Source organism: Ornithorhynchus anatinus, chromosome 4 (genome assembly GCF_004115215.2).
Source record: "Ornithorhynchus anatinus isolate Pmale09 chromosome 4, mOrnAna1.pri.v4, whole genome shotgun sequence".
Lineage (NCBI taxonomy): Eukaryota > Metazoa > Chordata > Mammalia > Monotremata > Ornithorhynchidae > Ornithorhynchus > Ornithorhynchus anatinus.
In genome coordinates this window covers 46,578,308-46,604,110 of record NC_041731.1, presented here as the reverse complement: position 1 = coordinate 46,604,110, position 25,803 = coordinate 46,578,308, and the positions used below count along the sequence as shown (strand labels likewise).

Sequence of the window (25,803 nt, the reverse complement as noted above, 5' to 3'; positions counted from 1 at the left end):
CATTGGTAGCCGCTGGCGTGCCTGACAAAAATCATATTGCTAACGAGTGAAATAAAAATCAGGAGATGAAGTTCCACCCGTGGTCCAGAACTCAGAACCAGAGACCTAGGGAAATTTGATCGTATTTGTTCTGCAGACCATGCCATTATTAATTCAAGTTTCTGATTAAGACAAAGCCCCCTGAACAAAAGATTAGTTGGTTTTGAGCTGAACTTGAAATTTAATCAGGCCATACTCCAGAAGTGCTGATTTAGATTCCATGTTTTAATGTAAAGGACTGGATTAAAACTTAAAAAAAAAATCTTAACCTGATAAATTGTAGGTGGGGAAAAAGGAATAGTTTTTCCCTCTGTAGTTTTTTGTCAAAATGTTGCTCTTAAAGAATAGCAAATAACTTACTGCCTTTATTACAAAAGTGATTTTCTTACAAAAAATAAGTGTATGCTCACTCATGTGATATTGTAGCTGTAATATTTTAAGACTGCAGGACTGAGAAATCTTTCCACTATCAAGAAATAATTGTGTGAAATAACACTGAGATTTGTCATGTCAAAGACAGCTTTAGTATAAATCTATCTGTGTATGAAGTGTCGATAAGTATCTTGTCTTCGTAAATGAATAAAGCCTCCTTATACACACTTAGTTTTAACTCTAGGAGCAGAATATAAGCACTTTTCTGTTTAGAGGAAAATGGTTTAGTGCTATTTTAAAAGGAGCACATAATCTGTTCCAGATTTAATTAGCTATCTTCAGATGAAAGCTGAAGTTTTAATAAAAGTTAGGAGAGATAACACAGTGAAGGACACGGATGAGCTGTCTCAAGGCCATATTCCAAGGGAACGATAAGAGCTGTAAAAAATGGCAGAGGAGAGCAATTGAATGAAGCAATGAAAATCTGATTCTCATAAAAAAAAGAGAGAGAGAGAAAGAGAGAGAGAGGGAGAGATGCTGGTAGGGGCGGTTGTAGATGAGACCTGCTAGCGTCTGCAGGCAATTTGGCTGCTTGCCAGAAGTCATTGTTCACCCTCGGCTGTGGCGGCTCGGTCCAGATGTGCCAACTGCACGTTTCGGCTTTTGCCAGCTGACTGCGCCGTTTGATAACCAGCTCTCTGGATGCCCATCACTGGCCGCAGAGATAGAATTAAATGATGATGATCTTCCCACAAGTTGGGAGAGGAAACAATGCATATAAATCTTGATTTCATCTCAGCGTGAGAAGTCTTTATCCATCATCACTCATAATGAACAAGTCGTTAGCTGCGATGAATGGTGTTCTGGTTTTTCCAAACACCTCTTTTGTTCACTTTTGGGGTGACTTTTACCCATTTCCTGTGGGTCAGATTACCCCCCTCCTCCCCCAGCTGGGGAATGGCTGACCAAGTTAGATCTTTAAATTGCTTGCCTTCTAGAAAAAAGGTGAACCATTTAGTACACTGTCCCAGGCTTTAGGTTGTTCCTAAGTCCATTTTTTAGGTCTAATACGTTTAACTTTGAATAATCATACAAGGACATTTAAGGGGCTGTTTCCCTCTTTAAGATGTCATTCCTGTTCTGCACTTATTCTTGTATCTACTTGAATGCGGTCATGTATATATTAACTTGTTTCAGCTTTTTGTTACCTTGTAGCAGTGTGGATCTGAAATGTGTTCAGTTCAGGGGTGTTGTGGTGAATATGTCAGTTTAAATCACATATTCACTTTCTGTCTAGAGAAGAAAATTTCTTGTAAATATATGAAGTATAAGAATAAAAAATAGAATAGTCTGGTTTTACATTGGTAAAGGATTTTTTTTAGCAGTTCCTGAAAGATTTGGTGATTTTCGATTTGCAGTTGCTTGAAATCAACTCTCCAACTCATTTTTGGAGAAAGAACAATAATGTGAAATCAAATCCCTGTATTACCATTGAGAGAAACAAGGACTCATTTCCAGGAAGAGATCTGTTGCTCTGTACACATGCATGTGAAGGACTTACTACATATCCTCATGTCAGAAAGAAAAGGAATTGGCTGGCTTGTGAACTGATGGCAGCATTTGCCAAGATGCCAATCAGGCGTTGAGGGGCTGGAAGCAGCCTCATCATTTTCATCTTCAGCCTGGCGGTGGTGTAATGTGTGATGGAGGAGATGACACATTCAGACTTTGAGGGAGGGCAGCTGCCACACCCCAAAGAGAACAATTTTCTAGTCCTGTGCGTGGAAGGACTCCTCCGCTGGCTAGATCAGATGCAAGCGGCATTTAGCGCTCAAAGTATAAGGGCCTTAACTCGTAGAAGGAAAACGCATGCCACAACAAGCAGGAGTTTTTCAGATTCCCTCGGGTCTCTAAAAGATGTGTTGGAAATGGGCCATTTTTTTCTCTGTTGCGACTCTCCCAGTTTCTCTTCCTGCCCAAGTTCTGTATCTTTTTCTAAACAAACAGTCCTGCCATAGCGTTTTCCCTTGAAATTAGGCGTTGAAATGTAAGCTGTTACATTATGAAACAGGAGAAATATTTGTGCTTAATAATAACTCTGATGTTTGACTTTGTTGTCTATCCCTGATTTTTCACTTTAAAAAAAATTCAAAGAATGATAGAATGATGCAGCAGAAGTGTTATTTTTCTTGGCTCAGCATATGGCCCCAGTCATTTGAAATGCTTGGGGTTTTTATGTGTTTTTACATTTTATCAATCAGTCAGTGGTATTTACTGAGTGCTTACTCTGTACTATTCTAAGCACTTTGGAAACTACAGTGCAACAGAGTTGGTAGACGTGATCCGTGGCCACAAGGAGCTAACAGTTTACAGGAGGAGATGGGCATTAAAATAGATTAGGGACATGGGAAATAGAGAATAAGAACATTTATGTAAGTGTTGTGAAGCTGGGATGAATATCAAAGTGCTTACGGGGTACACAGCCAAATTCAGTCGACACAGAGGGGAGGGTGGATGGGGAAATAAAAGACAGTCTGCTCAAGTGCTTAGTACAGTATTCTGCACATAGCTGAGTGCTCAGTAAATACCACTGATTGGGAAGGCCTCTTGGAGGTGTGATTTTCAGATGTTTTTGAAGATGGGAAGAGTGGTAGACTCTCAGATATTAAGTAGGAGGGAGTTCCAGGACCGAGGGAGAATGTGGTCAAGGGGTTGGTAATGGGATAGATGAGATTGGGGTACAGAGATTGGTGTTTGAAGAGTGGAGAGTTAGGCTGTGGTAGGAGGTTTGTGAGGTTAGGTAGGTGGGAGACAGCTGGTTGAGTGTCTTAAAGCTGTTGGTGAGGAATCTCTGCGGTGGAAGTGAATGGGCAACAATTGGAGGATTTTGAGGATTGGGTAGATATGGACTGAGTGGTTTTTCAGAAAAATGATCCAGGCAGCAGAGTTGAAGTATGGATTACAGAGAGGGGAGATAGAGTGCAGGGAGGTCAGCAAGGAGGTTGATGCAGTATCAAGTTGGGAAATGGTGAGTGCTTGGATCAGCATGGTGGCAGTTTGGATGGAGAGGAAAGGGTGGATTTTAGCAATTTTGTGAAGGTACAACCAGCAGGATTTGGTGACAGATTGAATGTGTGGCTTGAATGAGAGAGGAGTCAAGGTTATAGGTTTATGAGACGGGAGGACGGTGATGCTGTCTACAGTGAGAGGAAAGTCAGGGGGTGGTCAGGGTTTGTGGTTGAATTATTCACTGAAAATATTTGTAATTATTTTATAAAATTGTAACTATATGCATTCTTCAGGATTTTTTCTATTAATATTCACATACTGAACTACTCTGTTCTGTGCTAAGGTTAAGCTCATTTTTAAATGTCTTTAAAAATTTCTCTAAACTTTTCATTTTTTTACTGACTAGGTATTTTGAGTCATGGATGGGTATGACAAACTCTGAAATTGCTGAACATTTGTATTAATTTTTAACAAAACTGTGATTTGACAAAAAAAAAGAGTGGCTGATATTGGCACTATTAGTTCATCAAATATATTTATTCTCTCTCTTTTCTTTTTCTTTCTTTTTCTTTCTCTCTCTCTCCCTCCTTCTCTCTCTCTCTCTTTCTTTCCCTCCCTCCCTCCCTCTTTCCCTCTGTCAAGGCAGTTCCTGTGATTCAGTGACCTTCTGAGCTTCTCTTTTTTTGATTTTGGTTTAAAAATGCCATTACCAACCTTGTCGCCACCAACCTTTAGCGACCTCCTGAAGCATGATGTTAGGAATGACAGATAGGCTATCTGGTGACAAATGGAGGTTCAGATTTCAGCTGAGTGGAGATTCATTTTTAATATATGCACTGATATTAACACAGAAATACATTTTAAATTAATCATGTTTTTTGTAACTCTCCACTGAAATAAATGTATTTATTTCATTTTACGCTTCCTCAAAATTAAACAGGGCCTGTGGCAAACAGGTGCGTATTTCTGAATGTAGGTGGCCACAGATACAGATGTATTTGTGGAACTTAGAGCAGAAGATTTAATTGTTTATTCAAATTACTCTTAACTCCTATAGAAATATTTAAAAAGAATTGAACCGTTGAGGTTTTTAAAAGTTCATTGCCGAAGAGGCACCACCTTTTATGTGTTTATAATGCACCTTCCAAAGGAGAGATATCTTGTACAGTGAGATTTGTAATGGTAATTCCACAAAGCTAAGTGTTATTTGGGGTTAAAAAAACAACCCATCAGGTCATACTCCAGTGAGCCAGTGGGAGAACATATTTACAACTATTATTGGTTTCATTTTACACCTCCAGAAATTGACAAATGAAAATCAAGAAATGCAGGGTTAAATTTTGTGCACCAGTTTTCTGATTTGGTAGTTTGTCAAACCACATGAATCTCCTGGACTCATGAATCTGTGGCCCCTTGATGAATCTTCTCAAATATGCAGTAAACTTGAAATGACTCTCAGCCAACTCTTTTATCCGGAAAGCCAGGAAATATAGATAATTTATTTTGGGCAAAAATTATTTGAACATACTTTCGAAAGCCCACTCTGAGCTACAGTTATTGCCACATTTAGGAAAACTTTTGAAATGTAGAATTTGCCAAAACTCACCGTGATTACCATTTTTTCTTTCTGCTTTCAATCACGGTTCATTCATAAATTCTTGTCTGTTCACTGTTCCGAGCTTATTTGTTTCTGTTACCATGGATTGAATTGAAAGCACAGCTTAATTTTTTTTTTTGAAAGAAAAAGATCCAAATCAGTTATAAAAAGTAAAGAAATTCATGGAAACTGATGGAATGAGGTTCTGGCATGCATCCTATTTCCTTTTTGTACTTACCGTGTGTAAAATAAGTTGTTTTGAGTAGTGCTTGATAAGCAGCTTAGTTTGGGTAGGACAGAAAGCTAGGGTTGCTGCCAGATTCTTCTCGCTTAGCCTGAGAACAAGGTGCCATGAAAAGACAGACTCTTGAGACTAGTAATTAAACAACCAACTTATTTGTATTGAAGAGAAGGAACCTTTTCAAAAAGGCTCCCTATAATTTAGAGTAAAATAACATGGCCTTCGTGTGTGTTCTGAAGAGATGTGGACAAGGCACTCACTCTTATTCCTCCTTTCTTTCGCCTTTCAGTTTTCAGCCTTATTTTCTGGAGTTGGCTTTGAAGAAGGATGCAGTGTTTTAATATAAAGAGCAAAGTATATAACTGATGCTTTGCCTTCAAGTTAATTTCTGTAGAAACCTTCACAGTTTTGCACATTGTATTTTGAATCAACCGGTGGTAATCAATCATTACCATTAGAGAAGCAGCATGGCCTAGTGGAATAAGCACAAGCCCGGAAGTCAGAGGACCTGGGTCTTAATCTCAGCTCTACCACTTGTCTGCTGTGTTACCTTGGGCAAGTCACTTAACTTCTCTGAGCCTCAGTTCCCTCATCTGTAAAATGGGGATGAAGACCGAGAGCCCCATGCAGGACAGGGACTGTATCTAACCTGATTTGCTTGTATTCACCTCAGTGCTTAGTACAGTGCCTGATGCATAGTAAGCGCTTAACAAATACCACAATTATTATTATTATTCTCTGTGCCTGTTACTTCCTGTAAAATGGGGATTAAAACTGTGAGCCCCATGTGAGACATGAACTATGTCCAACATGATTATCTTGCATCTATCCCAGAGCTTAGTAAAGTACGTGGCACAAAGTAAGTGCCAAACCATTAAAAAAAAAAAACAGTGTTATTTTTTGAGCATTTGTGAGTGTAGGGCACTGTTCTAAGTGCTTGATTTATTGAGAGTTTACAGTGTCCTCAGCACTGTACAAAACGTTTGGGAGAATACAATACCATAGAGTTGATAATAGTAATAATAATTATGGTGTTTAAGAACTTACTATGTGCCAAGCACTATTCTAAGCACTGGAGTTAGATACAAGGTAGTCAGGTTGTCCCACATGGGGCTCACAGTCTTAATCCCCATTTTACAGATGAGGTAACTGAGGCACAGAGAAGTTAAGTGGCTTGCCCAAAGTCACACTGCAGATAAGTGGCGGAGTTGGGATTAGAACCCATGTTTCTGACTCCCAAGCCTGTGCTCTTTCCACTAAGCCACTCTGACATGATCCATGTCCAAAGGAGCTTGCAGTTTAAGGGGTTGACAAATATTAAAAGCAACGGGTAGGGAAAGTGGCGGAGTGTAGGATACGTACGTAATTGCTGGGAGCTGAAGGAAGGTTAATATCAAGGCCTTATGGGGTACAGAGCTGAGTGTGTGGGTGACACAGAAGGGAGGGAGAATAAAGTGGGGACATGAGGGCTTAGGCAGGGAAGGCTTCTAGGAAGAGATAAGATTTTAGGAAGCTTTGAACTTCAGGAGAGTGGTGGTGTGACAGATAAGAAGTGGGAGGGAGTTGCAGGCCAGAGAGAGGTCATGAGCAAGGGGTCAGTGTTGAGACAGACAAGATTAAGGCATGGTGAGTGGTGTTAGAAGAGCAAAGTGTAGGGTGCATTGTAGTAGGAAACCAGCAAGGTAAAGTAACTGTGGGAGATCTGACTGAATGTCCTATAGTTGGTGGTAGGTAGTTTCTGTTTCATGTGAAGTTGGATGGGTAGCCAATAGAGGTGTTTGAGGAGTAGAAAGGGGGTGTTGACTAAACATTTTTGTAGAAAAATGAACCAGACAGCAGAGTGAAGTATGGACTGGAGAGAAGAGAGGCTGGAGACAGGGAGGTCAGTGACGAAGTTAATATAGAAGTCAAGGAGGGATATGATGAATGCTTGGAATAGCGTGGTAACAGTTTGAATGGAGAGGAGGTGGATTCTAGAGTTGTTGTGAAGGTCGAACCAAACAGGATTTGGTTACAGATTAAATTTGCAGGTTGAACGAAAGAGATGAATTGAACATAATTCCAAAGGTATGTGCTTTGGGGACAAGGAGGATAGTGCAACTATCTACAGTGATGGAAAAGTCTGAGGGAGGACAGGGTTCTTCAAGTTAATTTCAACTAAAGATTTCTAAAATAAGTTGTATTGCCTATTCACATCTTCCAGAATCCACTTTCTATTCTCTATCTTTGTCAGATTGCATATGAGGAATTTACACAGGGCCTCAAAATGCATCAAATTAGAAGTATTCAACTATATAACCTCTGACAGGGTTAGGTTTGTGTAGTAAGAATATGTCACTTGTTACTTTTTACTAAACAAGTTTCTACTCAAGTGTGGCGTTGTTAAGAACAACACATTTGTGAAGGACACAATGGAAGAAGATTGGAATGCTGCACTATTTATACATGCCAAATGAACAAACTCAATAAAGTGTGTGAAATTAGCAAATTGGGAGAAGGCTGCAATCAAACATCATTGTCACAGGGTAGAGAAAATAAGTACCCTATTTAGTTGCACAATTGCCCCATCTTTTTCTAGTTTTTTTGCGATCCAGAAACAGGAAATGACTATTATATGGGGAATTAAAACAGGCAAAAAAGGCAACAGGAGAAAAAAAGGGAGTGAAAAGAGGGGAACATAAAAAGAAAGGTAACTTTCTTAAAAAAAGTAGGTAGCCCCCACCTCCCTTCCCTTTTTCCTGCCTGAGGTTTTGTCACTTCCTGGACCCTTCTTTTCTTATATTGGATTTTGCATGTCTTTGTGAAGTTGTTTCTGCCACTTAAGTTCCTTTTGAGCCTACTCCTCTTCTTACCTTGGCATGGGCTCAGTGTTTCAAAGAAACTCCCATGGCAGGAGCCTGCATTTGTGGCTTAAGCTAGTTCACATCCGAGTCCTTCCTACCCCAGCACCCAGTACTATCACTGCTTGCAAAAACAGTCTATTTCTTTCTCAAAATTTGGGAACTGGTGGGGCCATTCTGCAAATGAATATAGTATGTTAAGGAAATTATTGACAGATTTTTAATTATTTGAAGTCAGTTGGATCAGTTGGGGGTAAAACTGCCTATGTAGAAGTTATTTTTCCACTTTGTTTCACAATAAGCTTCTCTTCTTATCCTCAACATTTTTTTTCCTTAGAAGTAGTCATGTTCTCTAGGGCCAATTTTTCATTTTGAGCCCCGGAGCCAACTTAAGATGGGGACCATCATTATCAGTGGTATTTACTGAGTGCTTCCTTTGTGCGGAGTGCTGTACTAAGCGCTTGAGAGAGTACAGTAAAACAGGGAATGTGGTGTTCAGGGGTCATGGCATCTAGTAAATTGAGGCCACTGCTCTTGCTCCCAGTTCTTTGTTCAGGTAACCCTAGACCTAATGAGATTTACTAAGCCCCCTGCCACCCCCCATCAGGTCTTAGAGGCCTCTGGGATGACTGAGGCACCTAGGTCAATTGCTAATCTGTTTCTAGAACCCGGGGACAAGACAACAAGCTCCTGTTCAGTTCTGGAATCCAATGGGGACACCAAGATCCCCTACTGGAACTTGGTGGGGATGAGGGGAACCTCGGACTTGTTCCCAGAGACCCTGCTTGGTTCTAGGAAGAATCTGCCGAAACAAGAGCCTTGGTCCCAGTCACAGCAATTGGAGAGACCTCCACCTTGGCCCTGGATGAAGGTGGGGGTATACAGTGTGCCTGACTTTTCCCCAGAATTCTTGGCAGAATCCACGGTTGAGTCAGGCCAGTAAGCAAAGAGTGTTTGGCCCAGCCCCAGGGCCAAAGAGCCCCAGAGCCAGGTGAGGCTCCTGACTATAGCTTGGCAGGAATGAGTTTAGCCACCTGGCTTCAGAGCCCAAAGGGTGTGAGAGGAGTTTCCTCTCCAGCAGGCCTTAGGGCCAGGTAGCAGGGAAAGGAATAACTGTTTTATCCCTTGGGATTCCAGGGCCAAGTCATGGGTTTGGGGACCTTCATGAAGGAATCCAAACAGAAAGCGGAGCTGTCATCATGGCAGTTCAGCACCTGTGCAGCCTCTGTTGCACTCCATGAGGTGGAGTTGGAGCAGAGCTGTCCACTCTGCTCAGAACTCTGTGGGTGGGAGATAGGAAGGATGGGGGACCATGCCTCCCATTGCCCCATCTCCAGGTGGCACCTATGGTAAAACATTCCCAATCAGTGTTGTTTCTAATTTATAGATTTTCCAATGAGCAAATAGCTGTAAACATATGATTTATCTTGGCTAGTCCTATGGGAGCTTTTCCCATTGATTACATGCTGAATAATTTCAGCAACATCATCAGTATTTATTGAGCACCTCCTGGATGCAGAACACAATGCTAGGTCCTCGACAGCATACCTAGAAGCAAAATATATTGCAGACTCCAACCTTGACTAATTTTCTTTTTTGTTACTCGTATCAACTAAAGGACCAGTTTACCACATCTTTATCTGCCTGTTCAGAGGAAGACCGATAACTTAGTTTAGCGTGCCAAAGAGAGAGGGATTATATCTATTCATTCAATCTCAGGCACCACACTTGATTGGAAAACAGTCAGCTAATAATATTTTTTGTTGGCTAGTTGATCAGGGATAGAAGGAAAACTAAAAATGAAATCTCCTATTCTCAGCTTACTCAAAGGACAGTGTTTTAGTGTATTTGAGTTAAGGACAGATTATTTATTATTTCATTATGGAAAGGAACATGTTTATAGCAAGAGAGCAAACAATATAGCTTTTGAGGGGGAAAAATTAGAAAAACTGAGTGGAGACCCCCTGATGCTTAACAGCCTCATTTACAACTCAACAAAATGGCATGTTGGAAGCGGAGAGTAAATGAATGCTGGCTTCAGTGAGTGCTGAAGGCCCTGTTCATCTCCTTCCTACCCTCCTCCCCCATCCAGCCATAGCCAGTCTGGATTAAAGACTGGTTGGCAGTGGGGCATTGGAGGCAGTCTTAAAAAAGGATATAAAACTCTTATATGTTACTACCTTCCAATCAGGGACATGAATGATACCAGAGTTCTTGGAAGTATGTATGGAGACAAGACTGTGAGAAGCAGTTCATTCATTCATTCAATAGTATTTATTGAGCGCTTACTATGTGCAGAGCACTGTACTAAGCGCTTGGGATGAACAAGTCGGCAACAGATAGAGACGGTCCCTGCCGTTTGACGGGCTTACAGTCTTACAGCCCAAAGTTTGGCACTGGATGTGACTGGTGTGGTTTCAGTAGAAAAATTCATTAGTGAATAATGTCAGATACTCTAGTTCTGGACCTCCATTTTAAGAAATTCACTGAAAAAATATAGAGGGCACAGAGAAATGCGAAAAAATTTGAAAATAGGTCGATTGAAAAGAGGTTAAAAGAATCGGAGTTGTTGAGAAACACAAAAGAAAACTAAGGTGGGGCTTAGGAATTCCCCACTCAGGGTTTCACCATTTCCACGGAGTTTAGACCAGAGATATTAATTAAAGCAAGAGCGAGTTTGGATATAAAATGAACATTTTAACTATCAAGATGATAAAACCCCAGAATGGGCTACCAAAGGAGAATGTGCAGTCTCCACCTGAGGAACTTTAAGAAAAAGACAGGTGCCCATCTGCCAAGGACAGCTAAGTCATTCACTTATCTGGATGCAGGGCCCCATTTATATCAGTGATTCTATATTTGAAAGCTTAATAATAATGATAATTATGGTATTTAAGTGCTTACTATATGCCAGGTACTGTACTAAGTGCTGGGGTGGATACAAGCAAATTGGGTTAGACACAGTCCCAATCCCACATGGGGCTCACAGTTTCAATTCTCATTTTACAGTTGAGGGAACTGAGGCACAGAGAAGTGAAGTGACTTGCGCAAGGTCACACAGGAGACAAGTGGCGAAGTCTGGATAAGAACCCATGGCCTTCTGACTCTCAGGGCCGTGCTCTATCCACTGAGCCATGCCTCTTCTCTAAAGCAATACAGTCATTCCTTTAAATACCTTTTTGCCCATACCCTAAAATCAAAGCAAAATGTGTATTATCATGGAAGGTCCTTCCCCTTAACTTGCATCCCTTCAGAAGGCACAAGTTTCACTTCTGCCGTGGTGGAAAGAATCTGATATAGGAATGATTTAACACAGTGAAATAAGGAAGAGCACCCAACTACCATGCTTGTTTGTTTCCTGACCTGAAAACAAGACAAGTTAGCATAGGAGGAGAGGAAACAGATAGAATGGAGGGACAAAGGAGTTCTGTGGTACTGGAGTGATATTGTAGCTTTATTTAGCTGCCAAAGGATTTAACCACAAAAGCCTTATTTTAAACCTGGTATCCAAATAAGGATACGGCCAAATGAAATGAAGCTGCCTTCATTTCTAGTTGTAGCTACTGCTAAAAAGCAGAAATCAAGTTGTAATTACTCTAAAAGGTTCTGGGTTTTCAAACCACTTTTCCTGGTGAGAAGCATCATCCAATTAGACTTGTTGATTTCTGATATAGCGTCTTTGGGAGAACATAGTGCTACCAAACACTGTTAAATAACTGTGTCAAATCATAAACTCCCCCGAAACATAAATGCTCAATTTTTAAAAGACCAAAATGTTGCATGAGTTTAATTGTTATAAACAGTATATTAAGGCAACATTTCATAGTTTTGACCTGCATTTTTCATAGGTTACAAAAAGACTTATTAGTTGAGTATTTGGGGCTGTTTTGAGAATGACTTAATACCTTTTGATATAAATGAAAACAGCTGCTTTTCCATAACATTACAATCCCAAACAGCTGTCATGTATAGCTTTTTACATTTTTAAATTGGGTAAAGTGACGGGAAGTAGCCTACAAAGTAATCTACCAATCTGCGTAAGTATATTATCTCACTTCTGCAGAAAGCTGAATAAGTACAAAGAAAGCACACTTAGCTAAAATGTAACCCACCACTAATGTTTCCACTCATGTGTTTTATTGTGTGGGTCCTTTCCTCTGCTTTCAGATATTAAAGAAGGGATGAGCCAAAAAGATGAGTTTAGCCATATGTTTTCCTTTTCACTTAGAGATTCCATTATGCCCCTTTCCCAACTTTTCCTTTTTCAGACCGATTATTTAAAATGTTTTTCTAACCTCTCTGTATATCTCTTTATCCTCCTCTGCCCTTCATCTTGCTCTTTAGCACATGAAGGCTCATGATGACAGACACCACACTGCACTGCCTAAACAATTATCTTCCTTTCACTACTTTTATTAATCGTTTTGCCTTCTCAGTTTTCAGGCCAGCAGCAGAAAGGGGCCAACAAAATGCTGAGAAACAGGAAGGGGTTAGAAAACAAAACTGAGGTTATTTGGGCAGTTTGTAAAGCCAAAATATGCATGTTGTTCTGGTCATTGCCTCTTATAAAGACTTAATAGAGCTACAGAATAGTCAAACAGTGGCATTTATTGAGCTCTTACTTGGGCAGAGCATTCTATAAAAGATCTTGGGAGAATACAGTAGAGTTGATGGCATGATCCCCTCCCTCAAGGAGCTTTACAGTTTAGTGGGAAAGACGGACATGAAATAACATTTCACGTTGGGCCAAAACAGAAGGACAACTAAGATGATTAAGAGGACGGTGACAACCTTGAGATAGAAAAGATTCCAAATGTTGGGATTCTTGAGTCTGGAGCAGTGGTGGTTGAGAAGAAATGAGATTGAAGTTTACAAAGTCAGAAAGGGAGTGGATTATTGGTCTTGACCCAGTGCAGACTTTCTTTCAGTGTTCTTATGTTAATATTTCTGGAACAAGGTCAAAAGACCTTTCATTTTCATGAAAAAAAAAATCCAAATACCTCCCAGTCCCACATTGAATTACATCTGGAAGGAGCATGGAGCTGGTAGAGGCCCAGCACTATCATTAAAGAGCACGTATATGGGGCAGGTATTTAAGTGGAATATGTTGGTTTACACATAAAATGACATCTTGTTTTGGAACAGCACTTTTATTTTTCCAAAGTGTTTCCACATCAGTTGGATCACTCTATTCTCTTACCATCTTTATGAAAGGTTTCCCTTGACTGAAACCTCTATTTCAAAATTGGAGAGTGACCAGCATATTAGTTATTAAAAGTAAGAATTATTATTATTATTGACATTCATTGAGCACCTTCACTGTTCTGTCCTCCCCTTTTGTTGCACAACAGCCCTATTGGTTTTCATTCCCACTGAGGTGAAAGACACACCGTAGAGGAATGTACATACAGGGACAAGCAGGGCTAGCTACCCACTCTGTAGTTCTCTTAGTTGCAGTCTTCAGGATATTTACGTGGCAAGGTGGGTAAAAAAGGGAACATTTTTAGCCTATATACTTTTTTCCCTTTGTGGCATCTTCTAAGTGTAACTATCAGCAGAGAGGAAATGCCAATCAGTTTGGGAGTCAACTAAAGGAGACAGGAGCTGCAATGGTAGCAGTTGAATTTATTGTTATTAGCAAGGCAAATGGAAAAACAGCAAAGCAACACAGTCTACAGTATAATATATCTAACAAAAACAATCTGTAAGAAAGAAAAATGCCTGGCCATGGTAGAATATTTTTCTGCCATTTTTCCATAGACTTGTTTTGTGAACTCGAAGACATTTTTTGGAAAACATTTCTGGTAGTAACTCATGGATATCTTTTCAAAGCACTGCATGTTAAGGTGCTATTTATTAGTAAAAACCATTGTAATGCAGCATTATTGAATTAGTTATCTTGATTTTTGTTCTACATTTAAAATAAAACGAGATAGAAATGGATGGGTTTCACTCAGGTGAATTAAGGTAAGAGCTGTTTTCTCTTTGGTCCCCAGGGAAGTCTATGATATTGGGTTTATGGTAAGCCCCTGTAATTTGACTAATTTTTTCAGAGCTATCTCTTCAGATCTCGCATGAGCCAGAAGCATTTCTACAATCACTGAATTGACATTCTACCATAGTTCTGCGCAGTTTCAAGATCCATATGCTGGTATTTCCTCTATCTGAAGACCCCTTTAGGCACTTGTGAAAACAAACAACTTGGACTTTTGAGAAGCATACATCCATTCCAAATTATCTGAAGTGAGAATCTGTAAATAATTTGGTGTCCATATCATGCAGCCTAAATTGACTTTCAGCCTTCTTCTAAGTTCAGCCAGTGGCAGAACTTTGTATGTTGTTGTTCTTCGCCTCAACACTAAGAGACTGACAATATTCCAGAGCAACATTGTTTGTGATCCTGTCTTGCCATGTGATATTGAACGTAGCCCATAAATGATGGAAATGGAACTGCTTGTGATAGCTGCATGAGGTCCAGGATTCACTGCCATAGGTAATAATAATAATAATAATAATGTTGGTATTTGTTAAGCGCTTACTATCTGCCGAGCACTCTTCTAAGCGCTGGGGTAGACACTGGGAATCAGGATGTCCCACTTGGGGCTCACAGTCTTAATCCCCATTTTACAGATGAGGTAACTGAGGCACAGAAAAGTGAAGTGACTTGCCCACAGTCACACAGCTGACAAGTGGCAGAGCTGGGATTCGAACTCATGTCCTCTGACTCCAAAGCCCGTGCTCTTTCCACTGAGCTATGCTGCAGCTCTGTAGACCTTCAGCTGTTTTGGAAGCTAATGTCACCCTGCTTCTACTCTCTGAAAGTCCCTCAAAAATGTACTAGCTTTTTTGACTTGCATTTTAAAATTTATTGTATTGCATCATTGATCAGTGTGCTGTCTGTGTAACAAAATTCTGAATACCCTTTGGGTTGGTAATATTAAATTTGTGGTTGTGTGTGAGGCTTTCCTGGTGCAGGCTGCTTGTTTCTTTTGAGATATCTTTAGTTTTCTTTTGAGATATTTTCAGCCCATAAGGTGTGGCTGATTTGGTGAAGCGACTTGCCATCATTTGCATCTCTTCTTGGATGTGTGCTTCTATGGTGCAGTAACCTGCATACAACACTTGGTTGACTGTCACTAGGACTTTGGGTGATGCTCAAAGTTTGTTGCGGTGAAAGATTGTCCCGAAGATACAGAAGCTTATTCTAACACCTGCATCCTGGTCTTTAATGGCATTTTCCAGCATGACTGCTGTATTTTATTTTTTTTATAGACTATTTTAAGCACTTACTATGTGTCAAACACTGTTCTACACGCTGAAGTAGGTGCAGGTTAATTAGGTCAGACACGGTCCCTTTCCCACATGGGGCTCACAGTCTGAGTAGAAGGGAGAGCAAATATTTAATCCCTGTTTTACAGTTGAGGAAACTGAGGCACAGAGAAAAGTGACTTTCCTAAGTTCACACAGCAGACAAGTGGTGGAGCCAGGAATAGAACACAGGTCCTCGGACTCCCGGGCCCATGCTCTTTCCACTAGGCCATTCTACTTCTCTCAAGCCACGCTGCTTCTCTTGAAAAGACCAGCCTACTGCACATACCTGCTTTACTCCATTGACTAGCCATGCCATCTTGAAGTAGTCTTAAGAACCATGCCACACTTATCTGGGCAGTCAGATTTTCAGAGTAATTTCCAGATCCTAAATAAGAGTGTTGGAATCAAATGCTTTCAGAATGGTCTATGAAATCTTTGTAGGGGTCTCGTTGCTGTCACCTACCCTTTTCCTCTACCTGATGTGCAGCAAAGGTCATGTCTGCTGGGGCGTCTTGTGTTCTGAAAGCACATTGTGATTCTGGGAGCATTCAGTTGAAGATATTCCTTAGTAACTGATCAAAAGTACTCTGGCGAAGCTGTTGTTGATAATGGAAAATAATGAGATACATCGATAATTGCCACAATCTGCTCTTTCACCTTTCTTATCATCTCTAGACTGTGAACTCATTATGGGCAGGAAACGTGTCTGCTCAGTCTATTGTATTGTACTCTCCCAAGCAGTTTAAACAGTGCTCTGCACATAATAAGTATTCAATAAATACCACTGATTGCTTGATTGGTTCTTGAAGGTGGTGATGGTAGTGATATCTTTGAAATCCTTTGGCATTTCTTCATTGAAGAGCTTGTGTGAGTGCTAAAATGGAGCTGTTCCCTCCATGCTTATAAATCTCAACAGATTATGGCATTGGGCCCAAGTGCTTTTCCATATGACTTCCCCGATAGTTGGGACAATTGAGTATTGGAAGGGGAACTGGTCTAGGACGTAATGAACCATGAGCAGGTCTAAAGACTGCAACTGCCAAGTGAGCAAGCCTTATTGATTGATGGGCAGTGATTGGAGGTTTTGAAGAGTGGAGAGACGTACACAGAACCAGGTTTTAGAATAATGATCCAGACAGCAAAATGAACTATGGACTAGAGAGGGGCGAGGCTGAAAGCAGGGTGTTCAGCAAGGAGACTTGTGCAGTAGTGGAGATGGCATATGAAAAGTGCCCAGACCAACATGTTGGTGGTTTGCATAGAGAGGAAGAGAAAGACTCTGGAAATGTTTTGAAGATAAGACCAACAGGATTTAGTGATTGTCTGAATATGTGGGTTGAAGGAGAGAAAAGAATTAAATCAAAGTTATGGGCTTGTGAGACAGGAGAAATGATGGTGCTGTTAACGGGGATGAGAAAGTTTGGGGGATGGGGAAGTTTGGGGGGAGGTTTGGAAAAGAGAATGAAGAGTTCAGTTTTAGGTATGTTGCGTTTGAGGTGCTGACAGGACAAGGAGAAAGGTCCTGAATCAATCAATCAGTGGTACTGATAGAGTCTTTACTGTATTTAGAGCACTGTGTTAAGGGCTTGGGAAAGTATAGTACAGCAGAGTTGGTAGACACATTCCCTGTCCACAACAAGCTTGCTGTCTAGAGGGGAGATAGACATCAATATAAATAATTGTGGTATTAGGCTCTTACTGTATGCCAAACACAGTACTAAATGCTGGGGTATTCACTGAGCGCTTACTGTGTGCAGAGTACTGTACTAAGCGCTTGGGAGAGTACAATAAAACAAACAGAAATATTGCCGCTCACAATGAGCTTACGCTCTAGAGTGGGGGAGACAAGCATCAATATAAATAAATTACAATAAATAAATACATAAGTGCTGTGGGACTGGGAGAGGGGAAAAGCAAAGGGAGCAAGTTAGGGTGATGCAGAAGGGAGTGAGAGAAGAGGAATGGGGGGGGAGGCTTAGACTGGGAAGGCCTCTTGGAGGAGATACACCTTCAATAAGACTTTGAAGAGGGGGAGAGTAGTTGTCTCTTGGATTTGAGGAGGGAGGGTGTTCCAGGCCAGAGGCAGGACATGGGTAAGGGGCTGGCAGTGAGATAGATGAGATTGAGGCACAGTGAGAAGGTTAGCACTAGAGGAGTGAAAGTATGCAGTCTGAGTTGTAGAAGGAGAGAAGCGAGGTGAGGTAGGAGGGGGCAAAGTGGTGGAGTGTTTTAAAGCCAATGGTGAGGTTTTTTTGTTTAATATGGAGTTGAATGGGCAACCACTGGCTTTTTCTGAGGAGTGGGGTGACACGTCCTGAACAGTTTTGTAGGAAAATGATCCTAGAAGCACAGAGATTAGATACAAGATAATCAGGTCCTGCTTAGATGTAGAACAGGTATTTAACCCCCATTTTGCAGATGAGGGAACTGAGGCACAATGAGATGTACATCACCCTGATTCTGTTTATTTGCTATTTTAATGAGATGCTTTTCCCCTCGATTCCATTTATTGCCATTGTTCTTGTCTATGTGCCTCCCCCAATTAAACTGTAAGCCCGTCAAAGGGCAGGGACTGTATCTGTTACCGATTTGTACATTCCAAGCGCTTAGTACAGTGCTCTGCACATAGTAAGCGCTCAATAAATACTATTGAATGAATGACCAGAGAAGTCAAAAGACTTGCCCAACATCACACAAGAGAAGTGGCAGAGCTGGAATTAGAACCCAGGTACTTTGACTCCCAGGCCCCAGCTCTTTCCACCAGGCCACGCAGTTTAGTATATAAGAGCAGTGGGGCTTAGGGTAGGGTTAATATCAGGTGCTCAGAGGGTACAGATCCAAGTGCATGGATGAAGCAGAAGGGAGAAGGAGCCAAGAAAAAGGGGCTTAATTGGAAAAGGCTTAAAGGCAGGCGGAAATGTGAGACTGCAGAGAGGGAGAGAGGTCAGAGCTGGAAAGGTAATTTGGGAGTCATCCACATAGAAATAGTAATCGAATCCGTGGGAGTGGATGTGTTCCCTATGAGAGTAGGTTTAAATGGAAATTAGGGACCCAGAATTGAGCCTTGAAGAACCCCCACAGGTAGAGGGTCAGAGGAGGAGCCACTGAAGGAGACTGAGGAGCAGCCATATTGGTAGGAGAAGAGGTAGGAGAGGAAAGTGTCAGAGAGACCCATATTTGATGGTGTTTACAGAAGGGAGTGATGGCTGATGAAAGGTCAAGGAGGCAGCAGAATCCGTTGGATTTAGCAAGGAGGAGGAGCTCATTGATGGCCTTAGAACAGTTTCAATGGAGTGGAGGGTCAGAAGCTGAATTGAAATGAATCAAGGTGGGAGTACTTGCCTCACAAAGGGGAGTGAAATTTCAGGAGAAAGTAATGAGCTCTATTCCAGGCATATTTCATTTTAGGAGGTAGTAATTCACTAGGACATCATGGGGAAATATCCTGAAGTTTTAACTCAGTACATTTATATATAGTTCTGTCTTTATTTGTGTGCCCACATTGTTGCCCATTTTAGATTGCACACATAGACACTTAATTGCTACTTGAAGATAATGCTGTCATCCTTTTTAAAACACACTTCTTTACATTGACTTAAAACATGGCTAACTAAGAAACTAGAGTAAATTTTCTGTCTTTCACAGACTCCTTCTCTGCTCTTGGGGGTACCTCATGGTTAAGTTCTGAGTCCCCTTCTATTCTCCATCTGCACCCACTCCCTTGGAGAACTCATTAGCTCCCGTGGCTTCACCTACCATCTCTATGTAGATAATTCCCAAATCTGTTTCTCCACCCCTGACCTCTCTCCTTCTCTGTAATCCTTCATGCCTTTGGGATATATCTACTTGGATGTCCTGCCGAAATCTCAAACTTAGCATGCCTAAAACAACTAATCTCACCACCCAAACCCTGTCCTCCCCAGACTTTCCTATCACAGTAGGCAGCTCCCCATCCTCCCTGTTTCACAGGCCTGTTACGTTGGTATTATCCTCGACTCTACTCTCTCTTTCAGCCCATAAATTCAGTTTGTCATGAAATCCTGTCAAGTCTCACTTCACAACATCACCTGAATCTGCCCTTTCCTTTCTATCCAAATTATATCTATGGCTCAGTGGAAAGAGCCCAGGCTTGGGAGTCAGAGGCCATGGGTTCTAATGCCGTTTCCGCCGCTTGTCAGCTGTGTGACCTTGGGCAAGTCACTTAATGTCTCTGTGCCTCAGTTACCTCATCTGTAAAATGGGAATGAAGACTGTGAGCCCTGCATGGGACAACCTGATTACCTTGTATTTACCCCAGCGCTTAGAACAGTGCTTGGCACATAGTAAGCACTTAACAAATACCAACACTATTATTGTAATTATTATTAACTACTGTATCAGCCTCCTCCCTGATCTCCCTGCATCCTTTCTCCCCAGTCCAGTGCATACTCTACTGTGCTGCCCAGATCATTTTTCTAAAAAAAGTTCAGTCCATGTTTCTGCACTCCTTAGGAACCTCTAATGGTTGCCCAACCACCTCCACATCAAACAGAAACTCCTTAACATTAGCTTTAAGGCACTCAATCAGCTCTCGCCCTCCTACCTAACCTCTCTGATCTCTTATTAAAACTGAAACCACACACTCTTTTCCTCTGTTACTTTTACTCCAATCTACTCTCACTGAACCTCGATTTTGTGTATTTCACTGCCAAACCCTTTCCCACATTAGTCCACAACTCCCCCTACCTTCAAAGCCCTCCTAAAATTACATCTCTTCCAAGAGACCTTTTCAGATTAAGCCCTTTATTTCCCTTATCTTTTCTCCATTGTGTTGACTATGAATTTGGCTTTGTACCCCTTAAACCCTCTGTTACTCACCCCAGCCCTGAATGCTTAGTAGTTTTATACTCTACTGTTTCCCCTACCTCTAGTCTATTTTTAAAATCTGTCTCCCTGTGTAGATTGTAAGCTCCTCATAAGTAGGGATTGCATCTTCCAACTCTGTTGTATTGTACTTCCCCAGGCACTTCAGAAAGTGTCTACACAAAGTAAGCACTCAATAAATATCAATGATTGATTCATGGAATGTTTGTTACCCAGTTTGGGGTTTTTCTGGGATAAAATATCCTTGGGATACTCTACAAATGATTTTAAGTATACTGAGGTATTTGCGGCCTGAAAAACCCCCCCACAATCTTTACAAGTGGTAGCCAGACCACAGTTCTCAAAGCAAAGTGACCTAGTAGAAAGAGCACAGTGAGAAGGCCAGAATTCTATTCCCAGCTCTGCCACTTCCCTGTTTTGTGACCTTGGGCATATCACTTTGCTTCTATGTGCCTTAGTTTCCTCATCTGTAAAATGGGGATTAAATGTTTGTTTTCCCTTCCCCTTAGATTGTGACTCCCATAAGTGACAGAGACTCTATCAGATTATTTATATTGATGTCTGCCTCCCCGCCCCGAGACCCTAAGCTCGCTGTGGGCAGGGAATGAACGTGTCTTTTTATTGTGTTGTACTCTCTGAAGTGCTTAGTACAGTGCTCAGTACACAGAAAACAATAAATACAATTGAATGAATGAATGATGTATCTACCAAAGGGGTTAGCACAGTGATTGGAACATAGCAAATACTAAATACCACAATTAAGTAATTAATTTTGTCATTGTTAGCTCTTAATACCCAGAAGCAGTTGACTCTCAAAGTTACATTTCCAGCTTTTTTTTTTTTTTACCTCTTCAGGCTAGTTCTTTATCTGATAAACCTCCACTCAAATGGATATCCCATCAACATCTGAAACTGAATTTCTTATTTTCTTCCCTAAATTTTCACCTCCTATATCCTTTCCCATTACACTTAGCAGCATTACTCTCCTCTCTGTCCCCCATACTTAAAATCTTTGAGTCTTCTTTTTCAATGGCAGAAAGACCCTCAGATCCATAGTGATACAGTTGTGCAACAACTCTCACTAAATACTCATTGTGGATGGTGAAATTCTATAGCCTGAAAGAATAGCCGTAGTAAAGTAGCGAATGTTTTAAAAAACCCCAAATCAACTGAGTTTTAATAGAAAGTCAAAACTTGAGTGCTTAAGACTAACTGAAAGCCATCATGATTTCTTAGTGACTCGATGTAGAAGAGAAGAGAATTATTTTAAACTAAACTACAGGGTTGATAATTCCACCAGTGTTTTTTTTTTCTGCTGTGAAGATGTTACCTGTTCCAGGTCATGGGACATTTTTGTATTGCGTTATTGTAGATTGCCTCGACAGTCATAGGTTGGGAGAAAGAGAGTGTTGTTTCATACCCCTATCAAAGTATCTTTTGTCCCATCCCTCCTATGAACATACACTCTGATTTTTTTTAAAATAGTATTTGTTAGGCATTTACTATGTGCCAGGCACTTTACTAAACAGTTGGGTTAATACAAGCTAATCAGATTGGACACAGTCCATGTCCACAAGGGGCTTACAGTTGTAATCCCCATTTTACACATGATGTAATTGAGGCACAGAGAAGTTAAGTGACTTGCCCAAGGTCACACTGCAGACAAGTGGCAAAGGCGGGATTAGAACCCAGGCTTTGCGGCAACCAGGCCAGTATAGTCTTTCCAGTAGGCCACACTGTTCCTCTGATGATTCTGCAGTTGCTTTCCACGACCCTGTTGTTAGCCAGCTCCTAAGTACCCGATGGAGAGATTGGTATCAGATGCTGCTATGTTGTTTTTAGGGTGGCCAGAATCATCTACAAATGATGTGTGCACACGTGTGTGTGTGTGTGTCTATGTACGCTCGCATGTGTATACAAAGTTTGCAACTCCTCTAAAACACAGTTTCTGGGCGAGTACACCTTTGGAAAAAGATTCTCTAGCAAGGTCTACCTTGATCCACAGTTAGTCTATGTTGATCTATGGATGAACAGAATAGCCATGATAACCAGATGTGTGCCAATAATGAGGAGATGCTTATCCATGTTTTAGATTTGTATCTGGATCAAGGGAAAACTGGGAGAAATGACACCCAGTTTTGTAAATGGGCCAGAGAAACTGAGAGGGATGAGTTTGGCTGGCATTTCTGGGTGATAATTTCCAGATAATGCTTCCTGGTTCAGAGTAGTTTAAGTGCCAAACAGGATAAATGAAACAGAGCTGCTTCCATCTATGAGTTTGTAATCTCTAAGACAGAAGATGGAAAACGTTCTCTCTTTTAAAAAATTATTTAATGTTCCTTAGTAAGCATCTGCCCAGTATTTTCAATAGCTTGGCCAGGGTTTCTGGCACATTGCACCAAAATTTCACTTGAGTTAAACCAAGTGGCTGCTTTTCTGTGAATTTGTGATATTTACTTCTGAATAAGTGCTTTCCTTGCCATTAATGGGTATGTTGGGCCTTTTTGAAGGTTATAAATCTCCAGGGATAGCTGAGAAGTAGACTGCTTTATAAATAAATGGAGGGAGGAAATATTAAAACTTGTGCAATACAAATGTATTTAAAATAATTTTGTTAAGCCCAGTGACTTGTAGCTCTTAGACTCACCTCTGTGGAGCACAGAAAAAGTCCTACACAAATGAATTTTTTTTCATTTTTTTTCCTAAGGCGCTTTTGGCTAAATTCTTTAATTTTACTTGCTGTCAAGGCAGTGTTAGGTAAAATGGGTTTGAACTGCTGTAGTTTTTGAGTACTGGACTAGATGTCAGAAACCTTTGCCATCACTGGAAATTCTGTCACTGTGGATTTACTGTCTGTTTCCCACAGCTGAATTCTTAAGCAGTGTGATTTAACACCTTGGCTCTCCATCAACCAGTTCTGGCATTTATTTGAATGCATTACACCACTGGTTTCCATAAACTGTTTTACAATTGTTTCAAATAAATGACTGTTTATTTCCACCAAAACCATCTGTAGTTCTGAGGAGAGCAACAAATAAGTGTATGTAAAATTTGGTAATGTCACAGTGACTCAAGTTAAGAACCTGTTGGGTTGAAAACCCAATCCATTCATGTAATGTTATAGATTTTCATCCTTTTAATGCCTTTCTAACCACGGGATACCTGAGTTTGGAGGGAAAAAATGTTATTTCTGTTGTACTGTAAACCAGAGGACTTTGTTATTCCCAGAGCATAGAGGTGTGTGGTGTTTGGACTGTATCAGAATTTGGGGTGCTACAATTCTTCTGGTAAGGGTTTTGCTTCTCCTTTCTCACTGTATCACTGCCAGCTTCAGGGTGAAGGACCCCACTGCTGTGAAGGGGAAATCAGCTTCCATATCCTTTTCTTCTCCTTGCCACCTCGACCCATTTCTTATTTCTGAATTTTGCAACTTTACTGTGCAGGGGTGTGCTCCCTCCTTCTAGTCTTTGTATTGTTTCACCCTCTTTATTGAAATAAGTGGAGGAATGAGCTGTCGATGGTGACAGTGAAGCAGTCTCCCATCCAGAACAATGGGCTTGGTCTTGAGATCTCAGGAAGGAGAACCTGGGTGAATTATAGCGATTGTGGTTTGCGGTCAGTCTTATTCCCACTCAGGCTTGGAGTACAACCAGGTGAGTAGACAGGGAGGTGTGCAGCACTTTACAAAATGCCCATAAAAGAACAAGCTAGTAAAGAATTTGGAAATAGTACCCAAAGCTTGATGATTTTATACATTTATAGAAGGTCAAACCTTTCACTCCTGAGAACCTGAGGGAGGCCCAGGGGAGCATCCAAAAGATCACTGACCCCCAGAGCCTGCAGGGGCATATTTGAAAATGAAAAACAAAATGAAATTCGTGGCCCTCCTAATATCCCTCCCGAGTGCAGCTTAAGCCTTTCTCTTAACTCCTTTCAGTGCATTCTGACAGATGATTGGAATGATGGAAATACATCAACTGTTTGTCTTTTTATTTTATGATCTGGTAATGGCTATAACATATTTCCAGTAAATGTTTTCTATAGTAATAAAAAAGTGGTAACAAGAAGAATAAAAATGGGGATAGTTCAAATCCTAAAGAAATCACACACCTTCAGAAGCTAAGGACTGGAGCAATAAAGGTGTAAATCATTTTTACTTGGAAAAGGAGGAACTTAAAATGGGAAGATACTGCAAACATTCAGTTGTGTTGATCAGATGGTTTCCTGTGAGTTTTCACAGTATTGTGAGCCCTATATGTGTGTGTGTGTGAGAGAGAGAGAGAGCGAGCGAGAGAGAGACACGTACGTGTGCACAAGCAGTCCTTTTTCCAACTCCTAAAAATCTTCCATTTTTCCTCCTTTTTTCCTGTGGAATAATTATGAAAGCTAAAGTATATTTTTCTTAAATGGTAGCTTTCATCCAAGGATGGTAGTTGTGATCCTGTCCCCTAAGTGGAGAGCAGAAGCAGAATGGGTCTTGATATTAGCTCTTGGAGGTCTGGGTTGGACCTTTTGCATAACTCTGATTAGTAGCTGGCTCACGCCCTGCACAGCATTGTAATTTGTACGGAGTAGATGATTGTGACATTGAAGGAGAGAGCTGAAAAGAGAATCCATTAGTTCTGAGGTCTGGTGTACTAAAATGGCTTTTGGAGTTCAGAAAGTCTCTTTCAAATGCTCATGTGACATCACCAACTTCCATTGAGCACTTTCTTAATCGGCCTGAATAAGAGGCAGTGTCCTCTTGCTAGCCTTTGAGATGTTATGCTGTTGAGGTTAGAATGTTATTAAAATTGAACATTTCCCTACTTTCTTAGGTTTACTGGTTTATTTTAGGTTTCCCTCTCATTTACTGACCTTCTGAAAATATTCTGTCCAGTGTCTAATAAATTAGTGATAATTGCCACGGTCATGATTTCTAAAATACTCTTATTGGCAGTGAGTATAATTCTATGATTTTTTTTAAATCCCTACTTAATGGTGTAAAAGGGTTTCTCTAATCTGCAGTATCTGTTTTTAGAAAAATCAGGTCAGTGCAATGCTGGTCTATCAGATGGAAGACTGATGTGAATTAGAATGAGGAAATTGGTGCTGATTTTATTTTTTCACTTTTAATGGCTTTCTATTTATATTTGGTTTAATCACTTTTAATTCCCACCCCTCTGAATTATTAAATGTCATCTTCCAGTAGAATCTTGGGCCAGAATGAAGTTGAGCAAACAGTGCCCCACCCCCAGTATTTTTTAATGTTTTTTTCCCCCCATATGGACATTTCCCCCTATTGACCTAGCTTTTGGGCTTAAACACTTAACAAAAGAGGGGAGGGGAAAAAATGGGGTTTGAGTTTGTTTATTGGACTGATTCACCCCTTGACCAGTGTATTCTTCATTGCTATTGAAAGTTAATGGGGGCAAAATTGCATTCCCAAACATTTGAACCTGAAGTGGCCAGGGCCAAACTTAGTTGATCTCTGGTGATCGGTTCAATTTAGTTACGATTTTTAGCCATTAGGCTAGGGCTGAATGATGGTG

The 25,803-nt window shown here is 40.8% G+C and overlaps 1 protein-coding gene across 3 annotated transcripts in view; it reads left to right on the top strand.

Moving 5' to 3' along the window:
- Positions 1–25,803, top strand: part of MAPKAP1 (MAPK associated protein 1) — a 239,585-nt gene that overhangs the window by 148,782 nt on the left and 65,000 nt on the right. Inside the window, exon 8 of one of the 3 annotated variants that reach the window (XM_029062941.2) lies at positions 1,830–2,327. The exons of the other annotated variants lie outside the window; for them this stretch is intronic. Within the exon in view, the coding sequence (XP_028918774.1) occupies positions 1,830–1,837 (8 nt within the window). The 3' untranslated portion in view covers positions 1,838–2,327. Of the gene's footprint in view, positions 1–1,829; positions 2,328–25,803 lie in introns of those variants that run through there. 3 annotated transcript variants of the gene reach the window in all.